General features: G+C 38.6%; 1 protein-coding gene across 1 annotated transcript in view; it reads left to right on the top strand.

The window, feature by feature from the left end:
• Window positions 1–15,783, top strand: part of PKP2 (plakophilin 2) — a 75,333-nt gene that overhangs the window by 18,625 nt on the left and 40,925 nt on the right. The window contains exon 4 of the mRNA XM_031670517.2: window positions 4,446–4,581. Coding sequence (XP_031526377.2) covers window positions 4,446–4,581 — 136 coding nt within the window. The remainder of the gene's footprint in view (window positions 1–4,445; window positions 4,582–15,783) is intronic.

A 15,783-nucleotide genomic window follows, 5' to 3' on the forward strand; every position in this document is an offset into this window, starting at 1 on the left:
AATAGATAGGATGAATTTCCTTGGAATAATTAATCACATTTCAAAGAATAGAAGGAACACTTGGGGTCAAGAAATTTAAAATAAAGCGCAAGAAATCTGTCCTCAATAATTCTCAAAGTTGCCATCCTAGAGACCAGACAGCACAAAAATGAACGCTTCTTGAAAATTTTGCTATTTATGGAAAAGAAAAGGGGTCAGAGGTATAATGATCAAGGTGGCATCCGTGCCTGATTCTCTGTCTTCCTTTGGTGGTCCACATGGCTCGTTTCAGTTCCCCCCGGGCTGCTGCCTGAGAGCCCTGCCCCTGACAGCACACACTCTGCCTTGCAATGTCTCACGTTTCAAACTCTCTCCAGTCCCGGTATTTGGAATCCACATTTTTATGTCTTGTGAAGGTCCCACGTGTAATGAAGAGTTACACATTTGTGGAACATTCCCAAAGAGTAGCTGGATAAAACTAGAAACCTGCATAATGACATAACGTATCAAACAATGGATCTTTGTTTCCGAAAGAAGAATGGCTGGTCAGTTACTAATGCAACTAAAAATCAAGACATTGGAGTGAAAGAGAGGCAGTCCACCTGCTCTAATTCAGACTAATGAAAAAGGTGTAAAAAATCACCAAGTAAAACGTTCTAGATCAGTTTTTCTGAAAAGAAGATTTCTGTGTGGGGGACTGGTGGGTCAGCAAATGAATATTAGGGTCCTCCAGTGAGCCCCACACTGCAGTAAATAAGCACCAAGGAGATAAAAATTGAGTGGGATATACGAGGGTCTAGAGAGGACCCATAAAAAGAAAATAAGACACATCAAGTGCTAGGTTGTGCCAGTGTCTGTAGGAATTCAGAGAACAGAAGAGCGATGTTCTCTAGGATTCGTAGAGGAAGACTAAGGAAAGAGGCTGTATCTCTGGTAGGACCACTGGTCAGGTTTGTGACACAGAGCAGAAAAGATGTCATATTAACTTCCCTCCACATCCTCCTAATTACCACTTCTGTAGTTCTTTGATTCTTCAGATCTCTTTCAACTTTATCTTTTTTTCCATTTCCATTTTTAACAACCCAATTCACAGCTTTATTGCTTCAGTGAAGACTCTCATGGTGTCCTCAAAACTGTCTCTAGAAACACATATCCACTCCAGAGTCGTCTTTGCAAAGCAGTGCTTCCATCACACTTAAAATCTTTGCGAGGTGGGGGAATTTGCCTTTCCTAAGCATCCGACGACACACAGGAGCCCTTCACTGGTCGTCTGGCGTCGGTTTGCCTTCCAAGCCGGAGCCCTGTTCTGACATCTGGGAACCAGCCTGATCAGGGCTGTGTTGTTATTGGCAGGAATGTGTTTGCTGAGAGATTGCACACCTACAAAAAGCACCATTTTTAATTTCTCCCCTGTACTATCTCATATTCTGACCAATGATATTTTACACTGCTTCCTCTTAACATTTTTCATTTATATTAACATCATTTTAGCATATTGACTAAAGCTGTTGAAAAGACTCGCTCCTGGAGAATGTGTTCAGTGGGTATTGGGGCCCAGGAACAACTGGTTTTCCTGATCCTCCCCTCCCCAACCCCATCTCCCAAGCCACATTTCTGCAGGCTTCAAGAAGTGTTTTAGGAGTGAGGGGAAAGGAAGAAGGAAGGAAGAAAGGGAGGCAGGAAAGAAAGTAAGGAGGAGAGAGAGAGACAGACTGAGGTGAATCTGAGCAGGGGTCTTTCCTGGGTACAAAAGCCCCTTCATGTCCCCTGTTTCTTGTTTGTGGGGGTAAAAAGGCTTTAGTCTCCTAGACCTTCTCTAAATTGCAAAGAGCAGTCTCAAAAAGTTAATGATTAGGAGAACAGAGTCACAGGACAAGTAGTTCCTCTTGAAGGGATATAGATAACAATCTGATGCAGATCTTTGAGTTGTTCTGCAGAAACCAAGACCCCCACCCATGGTGGATAGTTACTGCACACTGACCACCAGCACGTAGACCTCATACTGGTTGGATCCAGAAGGTTGATGATTGAAATTCCCAAAACATCACCCTGTTACCTCAACACCAGCCAATCAGAATAATGTCCAGAAACTGCTTAGGCAACCTGGCAACCCTCACCCCAATGTCACCTTTAAAAACCGCTTTCCCCAAAAGCCATCAGGGGTTCTGGTCTTTTGAGCACAAGCTGCCCATTCTTTTCACTGGGTGCCCTACTATAAACACTGTACTTTCCTTCACAGCAACCCGGTTCATTACATTGGCTTTGCTGCATGTTGGGCAAGCAGACTCGAGTTCCATTTGGTAACAGGGGAGGAGTGCTGTGTGGGAGAAGAGAGATGGGAAGGAATAGCTCTAGCTGGGGAGAGGAATGCAGGACAGGTTTCACAAGAAGTGATGATATTTGAATAGATAAGAATTAGGTAGAAGGATGGGCTTTCTAGAAAAATCCCATAGACTGGCTTGTGAAGAGGCATGCAGTGTTTAGAGGAGGAGTGGAAGTCCAGTGGGATGGGAGGATGGGTTAGTCAATGAGAGGGGGTGGAAGATGGCAGGACATGGAGCTAGTCTAGCGTCAGAACGTGCGCCATGTTTTAGAGTTGGACTTTACAGACAATAACAAAACAGAAAGCTGATGCCCTGACAGCTGTGGCAGACCTTCTTGTTAAGGAAGCCTTCCTTCTGGTTGGGAATTGTTTTTAATGATGAAGTAGAATTTGGTCGGCTAGTAGTGAATGCAGAGCTTCTTTGTGAGTCATGTCCGGGAAAATAAAGGATTAGAGTAATGGAATCATTTGTGGGTGTTGGAGACTTGGGAAATTCAGACTTTCCTGAGTCATTTATGACTTATAAAGTAGATTAATGGCTGAATCTTAAAAAAAAAAAAAGGATTAAACATAAGGTTATTCTTAGGTTATTAATGATCTTTCATCGGTTATAAAACCTGAAGTGGCGGATGGTGAAAGATTTACAGCTGTTTGACTTTTGATTTCCCTGTAAAATTACTGCAGTCCATGCATGTAGGATATTTCCAGCTCTTTTAAAAAGGGTGTTTATATTAAATAAAAGTGATTCAAATTCTGGTTTTAATGGTACAGCCTACATTTTTTACCAATTAAATCGACTCCTGAGGCACATTTTAAAATATGAGATCATTATGTAATTCTCAGTATAGATGCCAGAGGTGTTCTGCTTCGTATTTAATATCCTTATACTCATGAGGTAACGCTGCTATGTTTGAGCATGTGTTTCAGAAGCAGTGGGAATTCCATTTTGGTCACAAGGCCCATTAGTCTTATCTCCTCACCTGTGCCACATCCACCCCACACAGACACCCCACTCACAACGTGCACACGCTCACCTCTGTGCACAGGTGCGTGTGTTACTGTGTTAGCCTGATGGAAGGGAGAACTTGCTCACTGCTTGCTGGCAGATGCTGGAAGACACCCTCCCATAATGTCTTCAGAACTTCCATTATCTGGAATGACTCAGCTGTAACCCTCTTTGAGCCCAAAAAGAGCCTTGAAGGCATGTCTTTAGCCCCAGTTCTAAGATGTTGCCCCCTGAGCTTGGTTTCTCTGACACCATCCTTAAGGGAGTACTAATGTGCTAACATCCAGCTTGGGAACAGACTGCCTACCCTAGTCCCCCTCCAGGCAGAAGTAAACTGGGAGGGGGAAAAATGCCAGCGCTATGATGCAATTTGGGAATTATTGTTTTACAAGTAGTGATTTTATTTGTCCTCTATAAATCATCCTCTCTGTATCAAACTGAAATCACATTTTATCCTGCAATTAGGAAAGGACAAAGTATGCTGCCAGATAAATTCAATGTCATTACAGTGACAAAGCAAATGGTAGCAGAATGTCTAAAATTGTTTTCTAAAAAAATTTTTATAGTTGCATTTTATCATTACCTTTCTTGATGGATTCTGAAACACCAGTATGACTTATTTTGACCAAACTCAGTTTTTCTGGCTTTTACTTTTCGTTTACTGTTATATTCATTAAACCAGAACACTTTCGGAATGCTCCTTCTAAAACTTATTTTCAGGTAAAATAACAGATTCAGAGCAGCTTTGAGAAAAATCTAATGATTTTTGAGAGAAGGTGTGGCATTACCAGGGTAGGAATAATTCCATGTAAAGTCTAGCTGTGCCTTCAGTTACTTTATAAGATACAATTGTTATACTACACATATTTTATCATAAACAGAGTTAAGTTTGTTTCTTTGGTCTCTGTTATGATTCTGCTCAATTCAGTGATATCTTCAGAGGCTAGTCTGACCAGAGCTGAAGTGTTTCTGCTACCCACTTCCTAAACCTTCTGACCTCAGGGGCTGATTCTTCTTTCGGGTGAAGAAGAGCCAAAGAGCAGATGACCTAGGTGCTCAGTCATCACGGGAGGATCAGGTTGACAGGCAAGAGGGAGCAGGTTTGGAATGTTGTTTAATCTGTGACTGTTTGTCTAGGAATCTGGACACGGAGATGACTCTGGAACGAGCAGTCAGTATGCTTGAGGCGAACCACACGCCGCTGTCCAGGATTTCTGCTGCAGCCACTTTTATACAGCACGAGTGCTTCCAGAAATCTGAGGCGAGGAGAAGGGTGAGTATCATCTCAAGTCCGGTGCAAAGCTAGCACACTTTCACATCTATTACGGTGGCTCTGCACACTGAAACCAAATTTAATTTATTTTAATTTTTGAAAAATCTTCATGGAGTTAGTGTCAATTATGGCTCAATTTAAAAATAAAATAAGTAAATAAGTAAAAATAAAATCTTTATTGAGTCTTTTTAATTTAAAAGGAAATTACGCTTATTACCAAAAAACAAAACAAAACGTTCCTTCAGTTTAGAAACTTAGGTAAATCACTACATGTACCTCTTCCTTCTTTGGCCACCTCTTGCTTTAGAACCATCCCCAGTGATAATTGTAACAGTCTGTGTACTTTCAGATTTTTCTGAAAGACAAAGAGGGAGAGAGCGAGAGAGAGTGTGCATGCATTTTAGGCTATTGTTTTATATATTTTAAAAATATATTAAATGTAAGCAATGTTTTCCAAGTTTTGTTTTCATTAAATAATTTCATTAACATAGTATAATAGAGGTTCACTGGACAGCTTTGTACACACATCTTTTAGCATTTCCACAAGTGTTCCTATAGGATACATCATCCAAGATGGAATCAATAGGTCATTTTATGGTTTTTTTTATTTATTTACATTTTTTTTAACTGAAGTATAGTCAGTTTACAATGTTGTGTCAATTTCTGGTGTACAGTATAATGTTTTAGTCATGCATATCTATAATGTATTCCTTTTCATATTCTTTTTCAATATAGGTTACTACAAGATATTGAATTTAGTTCCCTGTGCTATGCAGTATAAACTTGTTGTTTATCTGTTTTGTATATAGTAGTTAGTATCTGCAAATCTCGAACTCCCAGTTTATTCCTTCCCACCCTCTTTCCCCCTTGGTAACCATAAGTTTGTTTTCTGCGTCTGTGAGTCTGTTTCTGTTTTGTAAATAAGTTTGTCTTTTTTTTTTTTAGATTCCACATATGAGTGATATCATGTTATTTTTCTTTCTCTTTCTGGCTCACTTCACTTAGAATGACGATCTCCAGGGCCATCCATGTTGCTGCATATGGCATTATTTTATTCTTTTTTATGGCTAAGTAGTATTCTGTTGTATAAATATATCACAGCTTCTTTATCCATTCATCTGTTGATGGACATTTAGGTTATTTCCATGTCTTGGCTATTGTAAATAGTGCTGCTATGAACATTGGGTGCATGTATCTGTTTGAATTAGAGTTCCCTGTGGATATATGCTCAGGAGTGGGATTGCTGGATCATATGGCAAGTCTATTTTTATTCTTTTGAGGAATCTCCTTACTGTTTTCCATAATGGCAGCACCAAACTACATTCCCACCAACAGTGTAGGAGGGTTCCCTTTTCTCCACATCCTCTCCAGCATTTGTCATTTGTGAACTTTTGAATGATGGCCATTCTGACTGGTGTGAGGTGATACCTCATTGTAGTTTTGATTTGCATTTCTCTGATAATTAATGATGTTGAGCATTTTTTCATGTATCTGTTGGCCATGTGTATGTCTTCACTGGAGAATTGCTTGTTTAGGTCTTCTGCCCATTTCTGGATTGGGTTGTTTGGTTCTTTTTGTTGTTGTTATTAAGTTGTATGGGCTGTTTATATATTGGAGAAATTAAGCCCTTGTCAGTTGCATCATTTACAAATATTTTCTTCCATTCTTTAGGTTGTCTTTTTGTTTTGTTTATGATTTCCTTTGCTGTGCAAAAGCTTATATGCTTAATTCGGTCCCATTTGTTTATTTTTGCTTTTATTTCTGTTGCCTGGGTAGACTGCCCTAGGAGAACATTACTACAATTTGTGTCAGAAAATGTGTTGCCTACGTTTTCTTCTAGGAGTTTTATGGTTTCAGGTCTTACGTTCAAGTTTTTAAAACATTTTTAGTTGATATTTGTGTAGGGTGTAAGACAGTGGTACAGTTTCATTCTTCTGCGTGTGGCTGTGCAGTTTCCCCAAAACCACTTATTTTGTATTCTTGGCTCCTTTGTCATAAATTAACTGTTCATTTTGTGTGGATTTATTTCTGAGCTCTCTATGCTGTTTCACTGATCTGTATGTCTGTTTTTATGCCAATATCATACTGTTTTATTGTAGCTTTTTCATTATAGCTTGAAATCAAGGAAACATGATACCTCCAGAAACATGATGCTGTTTCTCCAGATTGCTTTATCTGCTCAGGGTCTTTTGTGGTTCTGTATAAGTGTTAGAGTTGCTTATTCTATTTCCACAAACAATACCATTGGAATTTTTATAGGGATTTCATTGAACCTGGAGATTGCTTTGGGTAGTATAGACATTTTAATGATATTAATTCTTCCAGTCCATGAGCACAGAATATCTTTCCATTTACTTGTGGCTTCTTCGGTTTCTTTCATCAGTGTCTTATAGTTTTCAGCGTACAGGTCTTTCAAAACCTCCTTGGTTCAGTTTATTCCTAGATACTTTATTCTTTTTGGTGTAGTTGTAAATGGGATTGTTTTCTTAATTTCTCTTTCTGAGAGTTCATTATTTTAGTATGTAGAAATGCAACTTATTTTTGTATATTGGTTTGTATCCTTCACCTTTACTGAATTTGTTGATTAGTTCTAACAGTTTTTTGTTAAGTCTGTAAAGTTTCCTATATATAATTTCATGTCATCTGCTATAGTGACAGTTCTACTTATTCCTTTCTGATTTGTATGCCTTTTATTTATTTTTCTTGCCTAATTGCTCTGGCTAGGAATTTCAATACTATATTGAGTAAAAGAGGTGAGAGTGGGCATTTCTGTCTTGTTTCTGATCTTCAAGGAAAAACTTCAGCTTTTTACCATGGAGTATGATATAGTTGTGGGTGAAGGTTTTTCATAAATCACTGTATCAAGTTGAATAACTTCCCTTCTATCCCTAATTTAATGGATTTTCCTTTTTTACTCAGGAATGGCTGTTGAATTTTATCAAATGCTTTTTATTCATCTATTGAAATGGTTCTATGGCTTTCATTTTAATTTTACTAACATGGTGAATTACTTCGATTCATCTGTAACTGTTACCCCCGTTCCTGTGCTAAATCCCACTTGGTCATGATGTGCTTTTGTACTTTTGAATTAGATGTGCTAATATTTGGTTAAACTCAAGGATGCAGTTAAGTTATTTGCAAACAGTTTGACTTCTTTAAAATCTTGCTTTTAAGATTTGTTAGGTGGGACCAGAGCAGCGTTTATTCAAGAGCTAATTAGCCCCCACTTCTTAAGGCAAGGCACTTCTGAGGACTCTGCTCAGTGCCCCAGTGAATGACGAGGTTTTCTGGGTGGCTGATCCCACCGCTCCGGGGCCTTCGTGAGCATGAGGGGCTGTTCCTGTAACTCCTTTCAGGCAGTTACTTCCCTGGCTTCAGGCAGTTTCTTCACACAGATGTACTAATTAACACCCTGCTGAATGCAGATGGGACCCGCTGCAGATCTCAGGAGGCCTTTTTCTGTGCAGCTCTTTGCTTGCTGGCGCTCTTCCCTGCATACACTAGCCTCTCTGTTCTCGGATTCTTCGCTCTGTCTCCTCAGCTCTGCTTGTTGAATCCCACTTAGGTTCTCCTTCCCCACACCGCAGCCTGGGACTCTCCTGGACTACGATCTGCTGCAGCAGTAGGGCCTCCTCGCTGGTTCTCCATCTCTTAGGGATCGCTGTCCATCACTGCATCGTGTCCAATTATTGAAACCCTTGTATGTTTTGTCTGGTTTTTAAAATTGTCTCAGATGTAGGTAAATCCAGTTCTCACTACTACTGGATCATTTTTTAATTTTGATAAATAACTCCCTATAAATCCTCCTCCGAATTAACACAAATTTACAGTCCTACCAACATGGTGTCAAAGTGCGTATTTGCAGTCACCGTTACTCCCACAAGGTATGGTTCTTTCTTGTTCATTTTTGCTAATCTTAGAATCAGAAAGAAAGATACCTCTTTATAGTAGAAATTTTCCTATTTTTTGAAATCTAGACTATTCAGTTAATCAGAGTTACAGAGAAAATCTTTTTTTAAAATGAGACACATGCACATCCAGAGAGCTTGTCATTGTCTTTCATATGTAACCTCTGCCCATTATGTATCATTTACCACTTTTAGTTTAAGTTTTTTTAAAGTGAAATGAGCACTTAATGGCAGTAATTTATTTATTTGAGTTCATGTTCTTCTAGATTCTTACATTTTACCTAGTCTTTTATATTAATTTCTTCCACAGCTAATTACAGAGCTTTTTAAAGCTTTTCACCTTTCGCTAGCCTTTCTAAAGCGTTCAAGTGAATTTTCAGAGAGACAGAACTTCTTCCATACTTATATATATTACTTTCTCCTTTTTAAGAAAATTTAACACCTTTATTGTGGTATTATTCCTGTACAATAAACTACACATAGTTCAGATGTATAATTTAATGAACTTTGATAGATGTATACACCAGTGAAACCACCACCACAATCAAGATATTTTATTCATTTTTTAGGCTAGGTAAATGAATGACGTAATTATAGTAACAAGTCCAGTTGACATAAATACATTGGGTAAGAAGCCTAAGTTGTGCGTGGTAAACTAGAAGAAATAGGAGTGCAAAGTCTAGCCTAGTAACTGACTAGCTTTGGTAGTACTCAAAACCAGTAGATCTCAGAGGGAAAAGGGAATGTGATTATATATAAAACAGAAATGGACTCACAGACATAGAATACAGACTCGTGGTTGCCAGGGGGAGAGGGGTGGGAAGGGATAAACTGGGAGTTTGAGATTTGCAGATACTGAAAGGTATATATAAAAGAGATAAACAAGTTTATACTGTATAGCACAGGGAAGTATATTCAATATCTTATACTAGCTTATGGTGAAAAAGGATATAAAAATAAATATATGTATATTCATGTATGACTGAAGCATTGTGCTGTGCCCCAGAAATTGACATAGCATTGTTAATTGACTAGACCTCAATTAAAAAAAAATTATTAAAAAAAAGAGAGAATGTGATTAATCCTGCAGATCAATTAAGTCAGACAAAAGACCTTCAACCAATTTTTTTCACTTGCCTTTCTTTAATTATTCATGAAGCTTGAGCACCTTTGGGTATATATATATATTTTTGACTTTGTCTTTATTCAGTCAGTTATCATTTTTTTTATTCATTGCCTATTTTTCCTAAGATGTGTGTCTCCTTGATTATTTGTAGGAGTTCTTTACCTGTGCTGCGTGTTAATCCGTTGCTGCATACGTGACGATGTGGTTTTCTAACGTTGCTTATGATCTCTTTTATTATGCAGGATTTAAAAATCCTTATGAAGTAAATTTATCAATATTTTTCTTCATGATACCTGTATTTTAGCTATTGCTTTAAAAGACCTGTCCCTTACATCTGTTTTTTAGTTTTAAAAGTTAATAATTCTTGGGTATTTCTCACTGACCTTTGTGTTTACTCCGTGGAAAAAATAAGTAAGGGTTTTTAAAAACAATATATTTATAGTAACAAACCTTCTTTATCCATAGAGGTAAAGAGAATTGGGCTAATATGAGTCCTTTGGTGCTAAATCAGATAAACGTTCCAATCACTTTTTATTCCCAGTTTTTAAAACTGGGCATTATCATATATATGCTTTTATTTTATAATGTGGAGTTACATGAAATTTTCTTTTGTTAACCAAGGTGGACTAGATTTCCACTCTCTCTTAAATTACTAATTTGATTATAAATATCATTTTGCTTACACATAGCCATGCTGCCTTCTTAGCTCTTACTTAGTGATGAAGCTAGAACAAAGGCTAGTTTTAAAAATAATGAAACATGAAATCTGTATGAAACCTAGACACATATGTGCATGATAGAAAGTCACATATAACATCACGTGTAACATCGTGATATTATAACCCCAGAACATTAACAGAATTCCATTAATATTAAGCATGGTAGTATAGTATTTTAAATTTGTATATAAAAAACAATTACAATTTAGATATAAAGATCAGAATTTGAAATCATAAACTTTTAAAACCCGTGACATCTTTTCAATCATTATTTTGTTTGATTAAGACTCGGAATTTAGCACTTTCAACCCCTCACTGCTTTTTGAAACTCTTCTTTTGGCCCAGAGTTTCCTGTGTGTTTTGTTTTGTTTTTTTTTCCCTGTCTCTTTGGCTCCTTCAAGTTTCCTCTGTAAAAGAGAAACATTATCCTCAACCTGTCCCTGAAATGTTTATGTTCGTTAGATGCTTTCCTGGGACTGTTCTTATTTGACACCGTCTCCTGACTGCCCGCGTCCTCTTCTCTGGCTTCCACCGATGTGTGATCTCGGTGCTGGACACTCAGCATCCCCAGCACGTATCTTTCCCTGGGTTCTGAACCACATGTCCCTCTATCTCCTAGACATCCCATTGAACTCAGTACCAGCTTATCTAAAAAATGAGCACTTATCTTCTTTGCTTTTTTTTTCCCTCTGCTTTCCAGTCCTCCTTCTAAACTTATTCTTTCTGCTGCGTTGGGAGGCTTCAGCATGGACTGTCAGGAGTCAGTGGGGGCTGCTTGTGAATCCCGGCACTCTGATAACCTGGGTGACCTTGGGCAACGTATTTTACCTCGCTAAGCCTCAGCTTTCCTACCTATGAAATGGAAGTAATAGTTCTGTAAAGAGCTGTGAGAATGCAGTCCGATAACGGTGCAACACTTGCCCCACAATATTAACTCAGCAGTTGTTTCCTCGGTGAGTGAGTGGTAGTTCACCCAGGTGGTTGGACACCAAAATATGAACCCAGAGACTTCGCTGTGTGTTTTTTTTTTTTAATTGAAGTATAGTCAGTTACAATGTGTCAATTTCTGGTGTACAACATACTAGTTCAATCATACATATACTTAACGTATATTTGTTTTCATATTCTTTTTCATTATAAATTACTACAAGATATTGAATATTGAACCCAGAGGTCTTGAACCTTCATTTTTCCTTACGTATTTGTGCAGATTCAAGTCCTATTAATGCTGCTCTTAAAAGTGTCCTGAATCTACCTACATCTTTCCCTCCCTGCTCAGTGATGCTATACTGATCCCTGTCACCATCATCTCTATTAATCCAGCTGCTTCCTAATTAATCTCTCTGCCTCCATTCTTATCCACTGCTAATCCAGTCTCCTCACAGCACCCAGCAGGACCTTTCCCGTAGCTGCCCTGCTTTCCTGTGTTATAGAAGACAAATCCCGTAATTTAATCTGCAAAACCCTTCTTAAGTTGGTTTTATTTCCATGCCTGCTTGAAATCTCATCACCAAAGCAGTGACTGCCGTAATGGTCTTGCAAAATCTTACTATAAAACTAATACAAATTCATTATAAGAAATTTGAGAAATTAAGAAAGAACAAAGGAAAAAACCCCACAGGTCCTCTTTCTCATTTTGGTTTTGCTCTCTGATTTTTTAATACATATATATACATAGGTGTAATCAAATTGAATATGTGGCTTTGTTTATGGGGATTTTTTTTGTTTTGATTTTTAAAAGCATGCATAAATACATGCTTGTTGTTTTTTTAAAAAATACAAAGTAGCAGGTCCCGTTCATACATGATAGCCCCATGTTTCTGCCAGACTCCCCAGTCCATTCCCTTCTTCATGTCTGTGAGTGGAAATGCATAGATATTTTATTCAACTTTTTTCAGTAGCATTACATCAAGCATTTTCTCGTAACGTTAAAGATATGTTGTAAACTTCATTTTAACAGTGACATATTAATAGTGATAGTAGTAACTAGCATGTGTTGAGTAACTAGTCTGGGCCCAGCACACAGCTGCTAATCTCACACAATCCCCGTTTGACTGATGAGGGAGCTGTACGACTGGGAAGATGTCTGTCAGCTCAAATACCTGTCTCTCTTGTGGATGCCTGAGTATATGTGCATGTGACGGTTAATCATTAACCAGCCTTCCCTCATCACTGGACATTTATGGCTTCTTGCTTTTCAGTATTATAAATGATGTAGCTACTATTACTGTGTTAATCTGTGTCTGCATTTCAAATTATTTTCTAACGAAGTTTACTAGAAGACATTATTTTTAAAGTTTTTGACGCATAAGGTCGATTGCCTTGAAAGCAATTTACAGAGAGTGATTAATTCTTTTTTTTTTTAATAGACTGTATTTTTTAGAACAGGTTCAGGTTCACAGCAGAATTGAGCAGAAAATACAGAGAGTTCGCACACAGCCCTCCCCACCCACACATACATGCTCCCCTACCCTCAGCATCCCTCGTCCGTGTGGCATGTTTGGTACAATCGATGAACCAACATGGGCACATTATTGTCAACCAAAGTCCGTAGTTTACATCAGGGTTCACTCTTGAGGTTGTGCATTCTGTGGGCTTTGACAAATGCAGAATGACATTTAGCCACCACTGTAGTGTCATACAGAATAATTTCATTGCCCTAAAAATCCCTTGTGCTCCATCTATTCATTCCTCCCTCCCTCCCTCTCCCGAAACCCCTGGAAACCACGATCTTTTTATTGCTTTTGTAGCTGTGCCTTTTCCAGAATGTCATTTGGTTGGAATCATAGTTTGTAGCTTTTTCAGACTGGCTTCTTTCATTTAGTAATACGTCTTTTAAGTTTCTTCCATGTCTTTCATGGCTTGATAGCTTATTCTTTTTTTTTTACTGCACATATTTTTTTTAATTTGCATGTATGTGCTGATCATTGATTAATTCTTTTTTAAAAATTTTAAAAAAATTTTGAAGGGGAGAGATAATTAGTTTTATTTGTTTTTATTCATTTATTTTTTTAATGGAAGTACTGGGGATTGAACCCAGGACCTTGTGCCTGCTAGGCAGGCACTCTACCACTGAACCATACGTTCCCCCATCCAGGGAGTAGTTAATTCTAATGGGAGGGAAAGGAGAGAAAGGGAGTGACCCTTCACAGAGGAGGCGACATTAGAGCTGGCTTGTGCAGAATGAGTAGGGCTCTGCCAGAAGAAAGGCAGAGGGGCACGAGGGGGCCCTGGGCCGGCAGAGTCGGTCTGTTCCCTCTACTTATTGGCCACCAGAACCCCTCATCATTTAATTCTCTTGGAGTTGGCAGGGAAGAGAGTCAGAATAATCAAGGAGAAAGTTAAAATTCTAATATATAATTCTGCCCTATCATATATTTAGAAATCAGCTCAAATGAAGCTTTTTTGAAGTTCCGAGACATTCATGTTAGTCTAGATGTTTTGTTTTCCCCAAAGAGGGGACACATCCCCTGAGGACTGAGCATGACAGGAACACACGCAGCCTCTCTGGTCCCACTCATTTCCCTGAATTTAAAGGGACAAGAACAGCGCATTTGATGTTGTACCTAATGTGCAGAGGAGTCATTACCAACTATCCCAGTTGTGGGCAGTGAGGAGGACGTCATCACCTTCTTGCGTTTGATATGACTTCTATCTATTTGATAAAATGGATAAAATAACTAAAGTTTATTTTTAATGTGGGGCAGGTGCCAGACACTAGGGAGTCAGATTCTACCATGAGCAGAGCTGGAGCAGGACTTCAGCATTTATCTGAGCCTGGCATGTCTGCAGTTCCTTCTTTCCAGACTGGAGCAAATGCTGGAAGCCAAGGGGGTAAAAGGGAGCAGGGTGAGGGGATGAGTCAGAAGGCGCTGAGCAGAAGCCGGCCATTCCCGCCCCCCGGGCAGGGCAGTGGAGGCTTCCACCTGCCACTTCTCGCTCCTGCTGTCATCACAGCTGGAAACGCAGTTTGGCCAGTAGGCCATCTCGCGTTATATTTTGAAGAAGACAACTTACAAATTCTAAGTTATAAATGAAGTAATAAAATATTTCTCTAGTCTAGCTGGTATTTATGAAGTTTATAGAGTATGAATTCGACCATCATAAAACCTAACTATGAAACAGAAATTGACAGAATTAGGGGAACACATGAGTTACAGACTGTTTTCAAATAAACTGTGCCTTTCTACTTTGAAGGAAGTGTAGTAATAGGAATAGACAAAGTGATCAAGTAGGTGGTCTGTTGGACCAGATTTAATTGACAGCTATCATTAGCATTTTCGTCCGTCAGGATGGCTTTAGACATAAGCCCAACAAAGGTGCTGTAACCAGTCTCCCGATTGTTTCTTGTTCTGCACATGTTTCCTCGGAAAGGAGCCAGTGGGAAGTCTTCTTCCCTATTGCTGCCAGTGACATCGTAAGGAGACCAAAAGACTACTTCCCTCTTAAGGTTCTTGCAAGCTACTGATAAGATACTGTGTATAAAACTCGTAACACTGTGTAATCCCTCCTAATGATAGATGTGGAAGGAAGCGTTGTTATTTTTGTTTTTTTATTATTATTGTGGTTATTGTTATTATTTTATTATTATTATTATGGTTATTATTTTTATTATTTAGATTATCTTAACAGCTTTAGCATTTATTCTTGACTTGCTAGTCTCCTCCCTAATCCTAACAAAGGTAAAGGTAAGACTGGGAGATACTGTCTTAAATTCCATTTATCTGTCTATGTGAAATACGGAGAAAATGGGAAAGTGTGCCAGTGGACCTCAGTGCAGCTCTCCCCTCAGGGGGACCTGTCGTGCAATTAGAGCGTCATTCATAAGTGATGAACTTCATCTGAATGGGAAACTTACGCTCATTCAGGGCAACTTAATTGCTAAAAATTTCCGCATTAAGATGATGAAAATGACTGAGATCTTTACCAAAAGCTCTTACCAAGTTAAAAAAATTTTAATCAGATGCTAATGGAAGCCTGTGAGAAAGAAAGCCCTCAGTCTGCAACTTAACCTCTCTCCTTGGAAATGCTGTGTCCGCCTCCTGATTTCTTTAGATAACATTTGTAGCGCAAAACACAAAGTCACCTTGTTCAGACTGTCATTATTTGTCCTCTTCTCAAACAGCCATAGGTTTCAGAGTTTCACATCTGCTTTTCTTTTCTATTCCTAGTTCTGACCCTCTGTTTCTTCTCTAATAACACGCCCTTTCCTGCGCATTTATATAGAAGAAATATTTTTAAAATAGCACATTGAAAAGTATAAAGTTGTGTTATTAAGCTGCTTGCATAACTTATTTAAATGTTTTTAAATACCCAAAGCAACTGATCGTAAAAATAGTTTGTATTTTTCCCGGGGAATTACATCCGTGGAAATACAACGCGCAGTATGGTGACTGTGGTTACTAATGCGGTGTTGGGTATTTGAGAGTTGCTTAGAGAATAGATCTTA

Source organism: Vicugna pacos, chromosome 34, assembly GCF_048564905.1.
Source record: "Vicugna pacos chromosome 34, VicPac4, whole genome shotgun sequence".
In the NCBI taxonomy this organism is placed as follows: Eukaryota; Metazoa; Chordata; class Mammalia; order Artiodactyla; family Camelidae; genus Vicugna; species Vicugna pacos.